The sequence below is a fragment of the Gallinula chloropus genome (assembly GCF_964237585.1).
Source record: "Gallinula chloropus genome assembly, chromosome: 1".
In the NCBI taxonomy this organism is placed as follows: Eukaryota; Metazoa; Chordata; class Aves; order Gruiformes; family Rallidae; genus Gallinula; species Gallinula chloropus.
This window is the reverse complement of record NC_140085.1, coordinates 66,923,498-66,939,610: the sequence shown is the minus strand read 5'-3', so window position 1 is coordinate 66,939,610 and position 16,113 is coordinate 66,923,498. Positions and strand designations below refer to the sequence as shown.

The 16,113-nt window shown below is 49.7% G+C and overlaps 1 protein-coding gene across 4 annotated transcripts in view; it reads right to left on the bottom strand.

The window, feature by feature from the left end:
- LOC311205151 (C-type lectin domain family 2 member B-like) overlaps positions 1–16,113 on the bottom strand; it is a 39,983-nt gene that overhangs the window by 22,381 nt on the left and 1,489 nt on the right. The window contains exons 2-9 of one of the 4 annotated variants that reach the window (XR_014618141.1): positions 15,485–15,669; positions 14,752–14,855; positions 14,478–14,617; positions 13,815–13,994; positions 9,179–9,262; positions 8,318–8,502; positions 7,586–7,689; positions 5,901–6,673 (exon numbers count right to left, since the gene is read on the bottom strand). Coding sequence is in view for 3 of the 4 variants with exons in the window: in XM_084279453.1 (XP_084135579.1) it covers positions 6,568–6,673; positions 7,586–7,689; positions 8,318–8,502; positions 9,179–9,262; positions 13,815–13,851 (516 nt within the window). In the remaining variant the exon portion in view is untranslated. Of the gene's footprint in view, positions 1–5,900; positions 6,674–7,585; positions 7,690–8,317; positions 8,503–9,178; positions 9,263–13,814; positions 14,009–14,477; positions 14,618–14,751; positions 14,912–15,484; positions 15,670–16,113 lie in introns of those variants that run through there. The other 3 variants (XM_084279453.1, XM_084279454.1, XM_084279455.1) reach the window with 3 other exon arrangements.

Here is a 16,113-nt window from a genome sequence, read left to right as displayed (position 1 = left end):
TCACTGGACCCTTCTGTGCTCACTCCAATTCCTGATGTTTTCCTCACAGTTTTTCTTGAATTTGTGTTACTGAAAGGAGAACTAAAACCAAAAAGCCACCCAGAGAAGAGTTTGCAGCTATAAAGTTTCTTGTGTCAGTGCAGAAATATCAGTTTATGTTAATGAGTTAGGTAATAGCAAGGAAAAAATAAACCACTCCTCCTTAGAAAAGGCTTCTGGAGCTTTAGTTTCATTGCTGGTATTATTTATGCTAATTAGCACATACCTAATTCCATACATTCCTAACAGTAATCAGGTGCCTAAATATCTCCAAGACTCAGGCTCCACTTGCACTTGGCCCATCCTACGAAAGCAGAAAGGCTTGGAATTACCAAGAAGGTCAAGACTCTGCTCATCCCCAAAACTCTCTGTGCATGTGAGTGCCTGGGCACTGGCTGGGTGGTACAGGAATGGGTGTTTGCTCCTGCAGCCAGCGTGCCACGCTGCCTCACCGTGCTGAAAGAGCTGGGAGTTTGGCTCTGGCCACGGAGAAGTTTCTGCTGCCCCTTCCTGGCCACAGGAGGGACAAAGCCTCTCCCGCACCCTTGGCTGTCTGTGCTGTAGCAGTGAGCAACAGCTGGGTACCAGGCAGCGGCCGCTCGCTGTCAGTGTACAACGGGCGCGGAGCAGCCCCGCCGCGAGCATGCCAGGGGCGGGGCGAGGGTTGGGTGGCGCTGAGCTGCCCTGCCAGGAGCAGGCCAGGGGCGGGGTGAGCGCCGAGCATCCCCGCCAGGAGCAGGCCAGGGGCGGGGCGGGGGGCGGGGTGAGCGCCGAGCATCCCCGCCAGGAGCAGGCCGGGGAAGGGCGGGGGGCGCCGAGCAGCCCCGCCAGGAGCAGGCCGGCGGCGGGGGTGGCGCGCCGAGCAGCCCCGCCAGGAGCAGGCCGGAGGCGAGGAGGGATTGCCGAGCAGCCCCGACAGGAGCAGGCCGGGGGGCTGGGGGGCGCCGAGCAGCCCCGCCAGGAGCAGGCCAGGGGCGGGGGGGTGGGGGGTGGGCGCCGAGCAGCCCCGCCAGGAACAGGCCGGGGGGCGGGGGGGGGGCGCCGAGCAGCCCCGCCAAGAGCAGGCCTGGGGGGGGGGGTGGGGAGAAAGTGCCAGTCCCGGCCCGTCCCGGCCACCCCCCACACACAGGGTGCCTGCCTTCCGCCCGCTCCTATCCTACACACACACACAGGGAGGCTGCCGCCTCCCTCCACACAAGCCGCTTCCCTCCGCTTTAGTCCTGCTCTTCAGCCCGACCTTCCCTTCGGCTCCGGCGAGGGCCGCATGCGGGACCCCGGCCCGAGCCAGCACCCCAGCAGCACCCTACCTGCTCTCGGCGCTGCGGCCGGAGCGTCTCTCGATGGGACCCCAGCAAGAAACGTGCCGCCCCGATTGCTCCGGCTGCAGATGTGGCTTCTTCCCTCGCTCCTATCCTGCACTAACAGCTTTTGCTTCATCCTCCCACGCACCAGCCGGGCCCCGCGCTGCAGCACCTCCCAGGGGGTGGGAGCAAGGCCGTGAGCCTATGGAGTGGTTGTCCAAGCAGTGGCCTGTGTAGCTTAATAAGACCGCGCCCCACGCCAACTTGGTGAGAACAGAAGGGTCAACAATCGGTCAGTGTATTTCTGTGTGTCATACAGTATGGTCACAAGATGTAGGAGCAGGAGCTGTGGTAAGGATTCACTGCTGCTGGGACTGAGAAAGAGACATGATTCCCAGGCTGCAAGATGGGTGGAGTATAACTTTTAGTTAAGAGCCATTCGACTACGACAAGAATAGCACGTAGCAGGAATAGCATAAAAGGAAGCGTGTGCTTGCAATAAAGTTGAAGTTGCTTTAGCAACCATATTGGCTGGCTGCATCCTTCCCTCTCATCATGACAGGCATTGCGGCAGTGGTTCTGTTCAGGGAATCATACCCAAACTTCTCCAGGAAAAGCCATATAGGGAGGAACAGAGACTGTACAGGAAGGTTGTAATTGGTTAAGAAGTGTCAGTGCCAAGAGGAAACAGTGACACACCAGCCCTGGCAAAGAAAAAACGTTGCTTCTGGTAATACAGTTTCATTGTTGAAACTGCTGAAGGACCTGACAATGGAAACTTTCCTTGAGAACTCTTCTCAAATGCAAAACCAATTTCTCCAGGGCAGCTTGTCAAGCCCTGGCACAGTGTTCAAGGCCAGGCTGGATGAGGCTCTGGGCACCCCGGTCTAGTGGAGGGTGTAAACCAAGGAGGCAGATAATGGGTACATCTTCTAGCAAATGGCACTGGTGTTACAGGTCATGTAGGGTGGTCTCATGGGGTCTCACGAGAGCAGAGTTGCAGGATCAACTCCACAGTTGCTGGCCCCAATGTTCTTGATGCAGCCCAAGACACATTTGGCCTCCTGAGCTGCTAGTACACACTGCTGACTCATGTTGAGCATTAATCAGCACCCCCAAAATCCTTCTCCTCCTGAGGCTGTTCTCAAGCCATTCCCTGTCCAGCCTGTATTAGTTCTTGGGATTGTGCTGGCCCCAGTGCAGGACCTTGCACTTGGCCTTGCTGAACTTCATGAGGTTGGCATGGGCCCACCTCTCAAGCCTGTCCAGGTCTCTCTGGATGGCATCCCTTCCCTCTAGGGTGTCAATCTCACCACACAGCTGGTGTCCTGGGCAAACAGCTGAGGGTGCACTTGATCCCACTGTCCATGTCACCGATAAGGATGTTGAACAGTGCTGGTCCCAGTACCGATTCCTGAGGAACACCACTTGTCACCTGTCTCCATTTGGACATTGAGCCATTGACTGTAACTCTTTGAGTGTGACCATCCAGCCAGTTCCCTATCCACTGAGTGGTCAATCCATCAAATCCATCTCTCCAGTGTTATTGTAGAGACAGACACGACACATCAGTTGATGATGAAAACGCTTCAGGATGCTTGCTTGCTTTATTGCAACAGCACAGGCATTTTTATAGTATCAACAAGCATCCCATACAAATGCTACAGGCTAAAGGGTTGTTTTCCACTTTTTCCATTAGTTGGTCTTTTTACCTCCTTCTTGGCTCAGTATGGTCTGCACACCTTGTCTTCATGCTCACTGTGTTCAGCCAACTTGTTAACAAAGCTTTCAGCATGAGTGACTTTTCTATCTCAAGGGAAACCCGGGATATTGTCAAGGCAAATCCCTTATTAGAGTCAGGTTGCTGGCAGACCCGCTGCCTTCCCCAACCATTCCCCCTTGTTGTACTTGTGTCACAAAGGCTGCCTGTAGAGATTTCTGCAGGGCTCGTTGCAGAAAACTCAACAAACAGGGCAGTAGGACCAAGACAACCACAGCATCTGTTTTCTTCTTGTATCTTTTGGGTTTAGTCTACTAATTTTTGACTGCTCGTGTGAATCGACTCGAGGGATCAGACTCATGCAGCACAGACCATCAAAATCCTGACATCCATGCCCACCAGCCAGGAATACAAAAATCAATTGCTGCACAATTCTGTAAGGCAGCATTTCTTACAGAATCCACAGCTGTAGCTGAGGCACTTAATACCTTTGCTGTTGCATTTGTTTGCTTTGCCAACCAACGGGCTACCTTACTGAATTGAGTCAAAGCCTTTGCAGCAGCAGCTCAAAGAAAAAAACAAGCTGGCAACAGTTATCTCCCCTCTATTCCATAAAGAAATATTATAGAGTCATAGAATGGTCTGGGTTGGAAAGGACCATAAGGTTCCAACCCCCCCTGCCAGAGGCAGGGCCACCAGCCCCCAGGCCTGATCATCACATTGCTCACCCACTGGAGACGCCTTTGGCCGTGCCAATGGGTATGATTAATAATCATGCTAAGATTTGGCATAAGCAGTGACAAGTGACCAATGGCACACGGACCCCCTTACTACAGCAGATGGGAGGCCTGGCTATGCCCAGTCTCCACATATTAAAACACTCCTGGGGGCAACCTCCATGCTGCATGGAGGGTAGAGGTAGGTAAAGGAAGAAGGAAAGGAAATAGCATGCTTACAATAGCTAGCAATATCTAATAACTACAATTCAAGCAATTAACAATCTTGAAATAACATTTCCAATAACTACCAATAACTCTGAACAGTTACTAAGCATTGACTAACAGCTGCAATTTGGCCAATCACAAAAAAGGAAACAAAACTTGTTCTATTGCTGTTTCTTGTCATTCCAGGGGCCTGAGGGAAACAAAGCAATGATCGTTTCCATGAATGTTTACTAGATGAATATTCATAAGAACAAGACATACCTGTGCAATCAAATGAATCTATTCTGCTGGGTTTTGTGGTTTGGGAAGCACAAACCTGAGTGGTTTTAGCACATGCAGTGTGAGCGGCCATTTTATGCTCCACAGCGCTGATCTTCGAACAGGCAGCCACCGTTTCCTCTACAGAGGGATCCCCAGGCAAAGCTTCCATTACCTTAGGGCAGTCACCATTACCATTGTCTTTTGCCAATTGTTTACACAGGATGTATTGTAGACTGTTGTCCTCAACTTGCATTTCAAGCACAGTTACTTTCTCCACAAATGGCAGGAACGGCCCTTTTGGCCCCTGCCTTACAGTGCCATAGTGCTGAGAAGGGGCAGCCATCTCCATGGTCTTGATCAGAGCAGACATTCCAATCCTTTGAGATTGTTCTAAAAGGGGTTCACCCCACAGCACTTGTACTTGTGGATTAGAAGAAGGACCCCTGCCCATGAGGGCATTGTGGTGGTTTAGGTCTGAAACAGCTGTCAGGCCCTGGAACAGGCTGCCCAGGGAGAGGGTTGAGTCACCATCCCTGGATGTGTTTAAAAAAAAGGCAGATCAGGTACTTTGGGATATGGTTTAGCATAGCACAGGAACAGGTGGAATCGATGACCTTAAAGGCCTCTTCTAACCTTGTGACTCTGTGATTCTTTCCTCTTTCAGCACATCAACTTTGATTCAGAAGAAAATAAATTCAATTCAGTGAGCCTCTGTAACATGCACAACTGGTGGGTTTGGGAAGTGCCAGTGATTTTTACAGTGGATCCTGCTCCCTGTTCATCTCTCTGTAACTGGCCGAAGTGGAATTTCTTTCACTCACTCTGGATTCATACAGTCCCTTTGCAGCCCAACTCTTTCTAATGACACAATAGTGCTCTACCTGCTACTGACAGATGCTGTGGAACACGTGCCTGTTGGAGAGACTCCTCCTTCCTCCAACAGAAGAGGATCTATAATCTTCAAGAGGAAAAATTCAAATCAGGAAAAAAAAATACTGGAAACTTGATGTCCCACAATATGTGAACAGACACTGAGACCAAAGTCTTGATTTGAATGATGCTGGCTTTGAGACTCAGCTCTGTCTGAAGTGTCCTCTATTTGTTAGGTTTTCCAAGCATGGTTGGAAAACAGCTGAAACTGGCATCTTTGCAAGAAGGGAGGGATCTGTTTCACAAGTTCTTAAGCAACTTACCAATGTAAGTATGAGAGAAACGACAATTCTGCTCAACCCCAAGGGAACATGCATGACCCAATCTTCAGGCCTTCCCATCTCCATTTAGAAGGGTATGAATCACTTCTTGCAGTGCTTGTTTATTTCACACAGGCTTGGATGAGCATGTCACTGCTGCTTTAGCAGTCACTCTGCAATATCTCCATCCCTTTCAAACGTTACATGTACGTGTACAGTATGTCTTCAGCACCTGAGACTGAATATGTATTCCAGAAAACCATGCTGAAGCAGTGTCTGTGTGCCAATATCACTGACCAGCAAGCCAGTTGCTTGTTCAGCCTGAAAGACTTGGACCTCAAGTCAAACCTTGTCTTTTAACCATAAGAAGTATCCCATCCCTGAAAACTGCCAACATGAGGAAGGCCTCTGGTAAACAGAAAAGAGCTTAGTTCAGCCTAAACAAACACAAACCAAAACCTGTAGCTTTACACAAGAGGAATTTATTCAAGGCAGTTCTTGGTTAACTTTTTGGTTCAGAATTCCCGAGGGAACATCCAAAATTAGACATCATACCAACCTGCACAACATTTGAGACAGAGAAGACAGGTTCTGACCTCATATACATCAGTGCAAAGCAGGGATAAGCTTAGTGCAATCGGCTGTGGAAGTACAAGAGTGTGAAGCTGGTATCACTGGCACCTGCCTATGACTATCCCCAGCTCCCTGTTGTACCCCATCTGCTGGAGAATTCTGCCACACAGCACAACTCTCAGAAGCTCCTGTGGGCGCCTCACACTCACCTGGGGATGGAGAAGCTGAGGGGCTGCGCTTACCGGCCTTGGGAAGCTTCAGCAGAGGGGCAGCAAATGGTGGCAGCTCTCATGTCCCTGCCTGCCACACCTGTCAGCTGTAAACATGACCTTCCCTGATCAGTGAATACCACACTCTCTTTCCAGCAGCAGGAGGGGTTTTACACAGAAAAAAACACTGCTTCCATGGGATACAAACACCCAACCCTGAACATAGCCCTCTCTCCTAAGAGACCTCCAGAGATAGGACATCTGTCCAAAGGGGCTTTATAATGGACACGTCTCAGCTGCCCCTATCAAATTAAGATCCAAGTCATCCCTTCAGGGAAGGCGGATACAGATCCAACGCCTGTGGTCAGAGCACGCTGATGTAGACACAGCGAAGGCACCAACATAGGCACAGTCGGAGAGACCCTGTATCGGGAACCTGACAAAATACAGGAAGAAAACAGGGATTACTGAACAATTTCTACTAGTGGCCCAAGTATTTTAGCTTGCTGTAAAACAAAGCTTTTGCTGGAGCAGTTTCCAGCAAAACTTTGGCCCCTTCAGATACGGCAGTTGCAGCTGCTAAGAGCAAGGGAGTGATCAATGGTGTTAGAAAAGCCTGTTGAGCTCATGAGTGTTACACCAATCTCTGTCACTATGAACGGTCCATACCAGACATCCTACAAAACCAGGAGGAGAGACAAGAGACAGGTCATGGTATATCCTGCCTAGAATTACCAGGGTGATAAATGCTCTGGAAAGCAAGGCAATGGGAACTGCTGTTTAATGGGCCTGATGCAGAGCTGCTATAGCCCACACATTTTCTAAGTTAAATAGGGGTGAAATCTGGGTTGGCTGCAGGTCATGACAAACTCACTAAAGCAGGTATGATTTTTCTTATCAAGCTGCTTAACCCCCCTGAATTAATCCCCCCTACCTGTCACTTCATTCTGTTTCATCCCTATAAAAATATATGCACTGCTGGTAGATATTGGGTACTTCAGACAGGAGAGCACAAAGAATCACACTGGAAACTGAGAATCCTGAAGATCTGAAAAGCGACTGTAACGTCTATACCATGTCATGAACAATATATATAAATTAAGGTAAATACATGATATATCAGCATTATTATGTTCATGAGCTGAGCTACCAAAAATTCTTCTTCAGTCAGGGCCTTCTCTACATTGATGCTGATGGAGTCAGACCAGTAACAACTGCAAAGGGTGAATTTTAAAACTCATATTTCCAAATGACAGGGAAGAAAAAGAATCCTTCTAGAAGTAATATTGTGCTGTAAACCCCAATTGCACAGTTGCTTAAGTAGGTCAGAAAATCACAAGGCACTTACAGGTTCACATTCAAGGCAGTGCCATTCTCCCAGTAGAAGCTTCCACCTCTCTTCTGCAATCCAATCCAGCAGTTTCCTATTTGAAAAAGCTTGGCTAAAGAATGCTAAAAGAGAGAGAAAAAAAGCATGTTTGTCAATGTGAGGTCTCAAAATGATAAGCAAATTCCTCTTGTGACTTTTGAGGAAGACTAGCTTATCATTCTGTTATCTACAACATTGTCACCAATGGGCTGTGTGTCTGTATGTTTAATAATCTCTAGTATGCAGCTGGGTCTACATAGGCTGGTACATGCAGGTGTTTCCTGAATTTCAGACTGGCATATGGGAGCTCCTCCCCTGCCCAATTATTATTTCAGAATTTTAAATGTCATGAATTCATAGAATGGTTTGAGTTGGAAGGGACCTCAAGGCCCATCTAGTTCCAACCACCTTCCCATGCAACAGTGTTCACCTTGACAGATGCCTTCAATATGAATATTTATAACTGTGGCCAGTGCCAAACTCAGCTCAGATAAGCCTCTGGGACTTCTTAAAACACCAACTGCAAAACCTGAGGTTTGAGATTTGCAAGGAGAGGAGGCATGCAGCTTTCTGCAAGCCCTGACTCCTCTCAGTCTTCACATCAGCGTTCAAACCATTCAGTTTAAGATGCTGGAAGAACACACTGGTTCATGGAGAAGCTCCCTAGAAGTGAGATGGGGTGAATCCAGGATGCCCCTTTTGTTCCCTTACCAGTTCCTGATGATTTTCAATCACCAGAAGGGAAGCATTGTGCTGAGAGCAGAACCTCTGACTGGAGCTCCAGTCATCTTCAACCTCTGAGATGTAGTAGCATTTGCCCTGGAAATGCAGCCAACCTGATGGACAGGGTTCCAGGGAAGGACAAACAGGAACATGTTTGGCTGAAGAAGGTCTTGCTGTGAAATGATAAAAAAAACATTCCACATATTTTTTCCAACGGGAAAAGGTTCCTGGAGCTCTTTTAGCTTGCCTTCTGACTGAATCATCTAAAGTCATCACAGTCTAACCATGGCATTATTACTGCTGCACAGCAGAAATAACTATTGTAAACTCCTTACACACTCTGGCTGCTGCACGCTTGTGGCTGCTGACACACCTTTACAGTGGTGAACGGGGGGGTTGGTAGAAGGAGCTGAGAGGGTGATGATAACGTATCCTCCAAGGACTCTTGTACAGCTGCAATGTTTCTGGGGAGTATAGTTTCTGCAAGCACTGCTCCCTTGCAGCTGAATTAATAGCTTGCTTTATTATACTGACATTTTTGGAAGGACAACAGATGGGTTGCAAAGAAAAATCTTCCATTTGCTATTTGTTTTCTTGACCTTGGATTAAGACCAACCATGCAGTTATAAACTTGAATGCCAAGACTAAACTGAGCCCCCTCGAATCCCACTAACTAGTGGAGTCACTGCTCCAGTACTTGTCAACAACCCTGGCATCTCATGAGACTTCTGTTCAACCTAGAGGTAAAGGAAGTTCCGAATGAAACTTCTCAGGGACTTCTGACAACCTAAAACTCCAGTTATTTCTAAGACCAACTGCATTTTCTCTCTAAAAGATTTAAACACTTACCAAGCAGAATACACAGCATCAAAATGCTAACAGCAGTAACGACTCCAGCAACAGCTCGCCAAAGCCAGATATTTGAGCACAGACCTGAAAAAAAACCCACCTGATGAATTAAAATAAAACTCAAAACACAAACAGCCAGCTGACAGGGTCCAGGACTTGGGAAGCTGTTCCCTCCCCAAAAAAGTCACTCTCTGGGGGAGAGCAGGCCAGCAACAGAGCTGAAGAAGACTAGGAAGTGTGTGACATGCAGCTTGGCATCACAACACTCTGTAGCGACCAAGAACTCTGACTTGCTCTCAAATTTACTTACATCATTCAGAACTTCACCCAATAGCCAGGTAGCTCCCTGTGCTCCAGCGGGATGGAAAAAGGAATGAGCATGGAACAAACGAGGGTGAAGGCACCGAGGCCGAGGTTGACCTGATGCCCAAACGTGGCACGGGTAAGAGAAGACAACCCACCAACTCCAGAGCCCAGAACTGCTCCTGAGCAATGTCCAGCTTTGTCCCACAGTGACAGCTTTCCAGAGCCACCTTCGCTTCGCACCTGCCTTCCAGAGTCTGGAAGACACCTTGCACATGAAGATGGTCTCCTCTCTCTGCCCTAGCCAGGTAAATGGGAGGGACCCAAACCCCAAGGGTGCCTGGAAGACAGTCCCAACTCATCGTTGTAGGCACTCCCCCTGCCTACCTTCCCCACTCTCCCAGGTTTCCCTAAGCAACAGGTTCGGGGCCCTGGTAGTTGAGGAGAAGTTATATGAGGAGGTGAATGGAGCCTCTGTGCCTCAGAGAAAGCGGAAGCCTAGAGTGAGGTGACCATCCGCACGCCTTGAGACCGCCTCTGTTAGGCAAGAGAGAAAGGTACTTGTAGTAGGGGATTCCCTTCTTAGAGGGACAGAAGGGCCTATATGTAGACCAGATCCTACACGCAGGGAGGTGTGTTGCCTCCCTGGAGCCCAGATAAGGGACATCACCAGAAGGCTACCAGGGCTGGTAAGATCCACTGACTATTTTCCATTACTGATAGTTCCAGCAGGCAGGGACGCGATCACAAAGTGCAGCCTGCAAGCTGTCAAAAGGGAATTCCTGGACGTGGGGTGCTTAGTTGAGGGGGGAGGAGCCCAAATAATATTCTCTTCTATCCCCACTTGTGGGAGGAGGGGCTCAGAGCAGGACAAGAGAACCCACGAGTTGAATGTGTGGCTGACAGGCTGGTGATGGCAGAAGAACTTCGGGTTTTTTGATCAGGGGATGATGTACTCTGCTCCTGGCATGATGACTGCTGAGGGGGCTCACCTGTCCCATAAAGGAAAGCGGATCCTTGCCCAGGAGATGGCAGGGCTCATCGATCAGGCTTTAAACCAGTTAGGAAGGGGGAAGGGGATACCACGAAGGCTGCTAGGGTTAGGCAAGTACTTCAGGAGTCACAGCGGGAGCTGATGGTGGAAAAAGGTAAATACCAAAAGCGCAGTGGTGGACTTGGGGACGTTTTTCCACGTGGCAGTAGTGAAAATTCTGTGGATTGCCCTGATTACTCCTCAGTGGAGCCACTTTTGACAGTCCCCTGTCAGAAATCTCACTGTGGACTGTTGAGGGTACCTACATCTGCTGCCCCACTAAAATGCCTTCACACAAATGCACGTAGCATGGGCAACAAACAAGAAGAATTAGAGATCTTTGTGTGGTCGCAGGGCCAGGATCTCATTGCAATCACAGAGACGTGGTGGGACAGCCTGGACGACTGGCACGCTGTCATGGATGGCTACGTGCTTTTTAGGAAAGATGGGCTAGGGAGGAGAGGTGGAGGAGTTGCTCTTTATGTGAGAGAGCAGCTGGAATGTATTGAGCTCCACCTGGGAAAGGATGAACAATCTGTTGAGTGCTTGTGGGTTAAAACAAAGGGGCAAACTGCTACGTGTGACATTGTTGTGGGAGTGTGCTATAGGCCCCCTGATCGAGAGGGGCAGGATGATAGTGCATTCTATAAGCAGTTGGAAACAGCCTCCAGATCCAGGGCACTGATCCTTATGGGGGACTTCAACTATCCAGATATTTGCTGGGCAAGCAGCACGGCCAGTCGTATGCAGTCCAGACAAATTCTGCGGTGTGTTGAAGACAATTTCCTGCTACAGATGGTGCAGGAGCCTACACGGGGAGGGCGGGTGCTGGACCTTGTTTTTACCAACAAGGACGGGCTCGTTAGGGAAGTGAAGGTTGGGGGCAGCTTAGGACAAAGCGACCATGAAATGGTTGAATTCAAGATCCTGGGTGGAAGCAGCAAGCCAAAAAGTAGGATAGCTACCCTGAATTTTGGAAGAGCTAACTTTGATCTCCTCCGCTACTTAATAGGGGCTATCCCATGGGCTACGCTGTTTGAAGGAATGGGAGCCTGTGAGAGCTGGCTGTTATTCAAACAGTGCTTCTTCCAAGCACAGGAACCATGCATCCCTTTGAGCAAGAAATCAGGAAAGAGAGGCAGAAGACCTGCATGGATGAACACAGAGCTATTGAGTAAACTCAAAGAGAAGCAGAAGATCTATGAATTATGAAAAAAGGGTCTGAGCACCTGGGGAGAATACAGGAATGTGGTCAGGGCCTGAAGGGATGCAACTAGGAAGGCTAAAGCCCTCTTGGAAACGAAGCTGGCAAGGGACATAAAGGATAATAAAAAGGGTTTCTTTAGATACGTGAATAGTAAGAGGATGACCAGGGATAATGTAGGACCCTTGCTGAATGAGGAGGGTGTCCTGGTAACAGGGGATGCTGAGAAGGTGGAGATACTGAATGCTGCCTTTGCTTCGGTCTTCACTTCAAAGGCCCCTCAGGACCCACAGATCCTGTATGAAAGTTGGAGTGTTGGGGAAACGAAGAATTTCCCTGTGGCTGAGGTAGGGGAGGTCCAGGAGCGGCTCAAAGGGATTAATGCACACAAATCCATGGGCCCTGATGGGTTTCATCCACGTTTGCTGAGGGAGCTGGCGGAGGTGATTGCTGAGCCGCTCTCTATCGTCTTCAACAGGTCTTGGAGGACAGGAGAAGTGCCTGAAGACTGGAGGATAGCCAATGTCACTCCAGTCTTTAAAAAGGGCAAGAAAGAGGAACCTAGTAACTATAGACCAGTCAGCCTCACCTCTGTCCCAGGGAAGGTAATGGAACAGCTTGTTCTGGATGCCATCTCTAAGCAATTGGAAGAGAAGAAGGTCATGAGGAGTAGTCAGTATGGATTCACCAAGGGGAAATCGTGCCTGACCAATCTCATAGCCTTCTATGATCTCATAACAGGCTGGGTAGATGGAGGGAGAGCAGTGGATGTCATCTACCTTGACTTCAGCAGGGCCCTTGATACTGTCTCCCATGACACCCTGATAGCAAAGCTGAGAAAGCATGGGATAGATGAGTGGACGGTGAGGTGGGTTGAGAATTGGCTGTTGGACCGAGCCCAGAGGGTTGTGATTCGAGGAGCAAAATCTGACTGGACACCTGTGACTAGCGGTGTTCCCCAGGGCTTGGTGTTGGGTCCAATTCTGTTTAATATCTTCATTGACAACCTTGATGAGGGAAGAGCATCCACCCTCAGCCAGTATGCCAATGATACAAAGCTGGGAGGAGTGGCTGACACGCAGGAACACTGCGCTGCCATCCAGCGAGACCTGGACAGGCTGGAGAGCTGGGCAGGGAGAAACCAGGTGAAGTTCAACAAAAGCAAGTGTAAAGTCTTGCACCTGGGAAGGAACAACCATTTGTATAAGTACAGGCTGGGGGATGACCTGCTGGAGAAGACTTCAGTGGAGAAGGACCTGGGGGTCAAAGGAGGTGATCCTCCCCCTCTACTCTGCCCTGGTCAGGCCCCACCTGGAGTATTGTGTCCAGTTCTGGGCTCCTTGGTTTAAAAAGGACAGGGATCTCCTGGAGAGAGTCCAAAGAAGGGCCACGAAGATGATTAGGGGCCTGGAACATCTCCCCTATGAGGATAGGCTGAGTAAGCTGGGAATCTTCAGCCTTGAGAAGAGAAGACTAAGGGGGGACCTAATTAAAGTTTATAATTATCTGAAGCAGGGGATGCAGGGGGAAAGGGCCAGCCCCTTTTCAGAGGTCTGTGGGGATAGGACAAGGGGCAATGGCTGCAAGTTGGAGCACAGGAAGTTCCGCACCAACATGTGGAAGAACTTTTTCACAGTGAGGGTGACAGAGCCCTGGGACAGGCTGCCCAGGGGGGTGGTGGAGTCTCCTTCTCTGGAGATACTCAAGACCCGTCTGGACGCCTCTCTGAGTGATATGTCCTAGGGAGCTGCTTTAGCAGAGGGGACGGACCTGATCATCTCTTGAGGTCCCTTCCAACCCCTACAATTCTGTGATTCTCTGATTCTATGAAGCCAGCGGTGAGCTGGTTCGGAGGTGGGTGGGCTCCCGGGACACCGCCGGGCCGCTACCGCCACGCCCAGACCCCCAACTCCATTCCCGGCCGGCCGGAGCAAATGGCGCCCAGGGCTCGGGACCGCCCAGCGACCGCCCCAGCCGCCGACGGAGCGCCGGCTCTCGGCCCCTCTGTCCGGCGGGGTCTCCTGGCTCCCCGCCCGGCTGCGGACACGGCAGCCCCGCTACGTCTCCCCCCAGGCCCTCTCCTTTCGCCCCTTCACCTTTGCAGGTCCTTGTCCCTCGATCCGGGCGTTCCATGGCTCCAGGCTCGGGAGCGGCGGCTCATCCGGGAGAGATGATGACGGGACCGGAATTGCCGGCGCGCAGGACCCGGAGAGGATGGAATGGCGGCGGTGTCGGGTGGGTGGGATGCGCTTCTCCCGATTTCTCCGCGCATCCTTCTCCGCGCATCGCCCTGTGATGCCGAATGGAAACGGTTTCAGAACTTGCCTTGCCCCAGATCTCTCCCTGATTCTCCAACAACAGCAAATGTCGGGACCTCCGGCAAGCCCGCAGCTCGCTCTGCACAGGTCACTCCCGCGGGCATCTCTGGAGGCGGCTGGGGTGCTGAGGAGACCCCTCGGGAAACGGAAAGGGTTTTTTTGCAGGTAAAAAAAATTATTTACACTTAATATGGCCGGGGGAGGTGTGTGGAATTGTCTAAGGGAGGCACCCAGAAAAAGTATGGGAAGTAGGGAGAAATAGCCAGCCCTTTTTCAGTGGTCTGTGGAGACAGGAGAAGGGGCAATGGCTGCAAGTTGGAGCACAGGAAGTTCCGCACCAACATGCGGAAGAACTTTTTCACAGTGAGGGTGACAGAGCCCTGGGACAGGCTCCCCAGGGGGGTCGTGGAATCTCCTTCTCTGGAGATATTCAAGACCCACTTGGACGCCTCTCTGAGTGATATGTCCTAGGGAGCTGCTTTAGCAGGGGGGTTGGACCCGATGATCTCTCGAGGTCCCTTCCAGCCCCTACAATTCTATGATTCTCTGCATTGATGCTGATGGAGTCAGACCAGTAACAACTGCAAAGGGTGAATTTTCAAACTCATATTTCCGAATGACAGGGAAGAAAAAGAATCCCTCTAGAAGTAACATTGTGCTGTAAACCCCAATTGCACAGTTGCTTAAGTAGGTCAGAAAATCACAAAGCACTTACAGGTTCACATTCAAGGCAGTGCCATTCTCCCAGTAGAAGCTTCCACCTCTCTTCCGCAATCCAATCCAGCAGTTTCCTATTTGCAAAAGCTTGGCTAAAGAATGCTAAAAGAGAGAGAGAAAAAGCATGTTTGTCACCTTGAGGTCTCAAAATGATAAGCAAATTGCTCTTGCAACTTTTGAGGAAGACTAGCTTATCATTCTGTTATCTACAACATTGTCACCAATGGGCTGTGTCTGTCTGTATGTTTAATAATCTCTAGTATGCAGCTGGGTCTAAATAGGCTGGTACATGCAGGTGTTCCCTGAATTTCAGATTGGCACATGGGAGCTCCTCCCCTGCCCAATTATTATTTCAGTATTTTAAATGTCATGAATTCATAGAATGATTTGAGTTGGAAGGGACCTCAAAGCCCATCTAGTTCCAACCACCTTCCCATGCAACAGTGTTCACCTTGACAGATGCCTTCAATATGAGTATTTATAACTGTGGCCAGTGCCAAACTCAGCTCAGATAAGCCTCTGGGACTTTATAAAACACCAACTGCAAACCTGATGTTTGAGATTTGCAAGGAGAGGAGGCATGCAGCTTTCTGCAAGCCCTGACTCCTCTCGGTCTTCACATCAGTGTTCAAACCATTCAGCTTAAGATGCTGGAAGAACACACTGGTTCATGGTGAAGCTCCCTAGAAGTGAGATGGGGTGAATCCAGGATGCCCCTTTTGTTCCCTTACCAGTTCCTGATGATTGTCAATCACCAGAAGGGAAGCATTGTGCTGAGAGCAGAACCTCTGACTGGAGCTCCAGTCATCTTCAACCTCTGAGATGTAGTCGCATTTGCCCTGGAAATGCAGCCAGCCTGGTGGACAGGGTTCCAGGGAAGGACAGACAGGAGCATCTTTGGCTGAAGAAGGTCTTGCTGTGAAACGATAAAAAAAACATTCCACATTTTTTCCAACGGGAAAAGGTTCCTGGAGCTCTTTTAGCTTGCCTTCTCCCTGCATCGTCTAAAGTCATCACAGTCTAACCATGGCATTATTACTGCTGCACAGCAGAAATAACTATTGTAAACTCTTTACACACTCTGGCTGCTGCACGCTTGTGGCTGCTGACACACCTTTACAGTGGTGAAAAGCGGGAGGTTGGTAGGAGGAGCTGAGAGGGTGATGATAACGTATCCTCCAAGGACTCTTGTACAGCTTCAATGTTTCTGGGGAGTATAGTTTCTGCAAGCACTGCTCCCTTGCAGCTGAATTAATAGCTTGCTTTATTATACTGACACTTTTGGAAGGACAACAGATGGGTTGCAAAGAAAAATCTTCCATTTGCTAATCCTAGTTCAAGAAAACAATTAAGACAACCT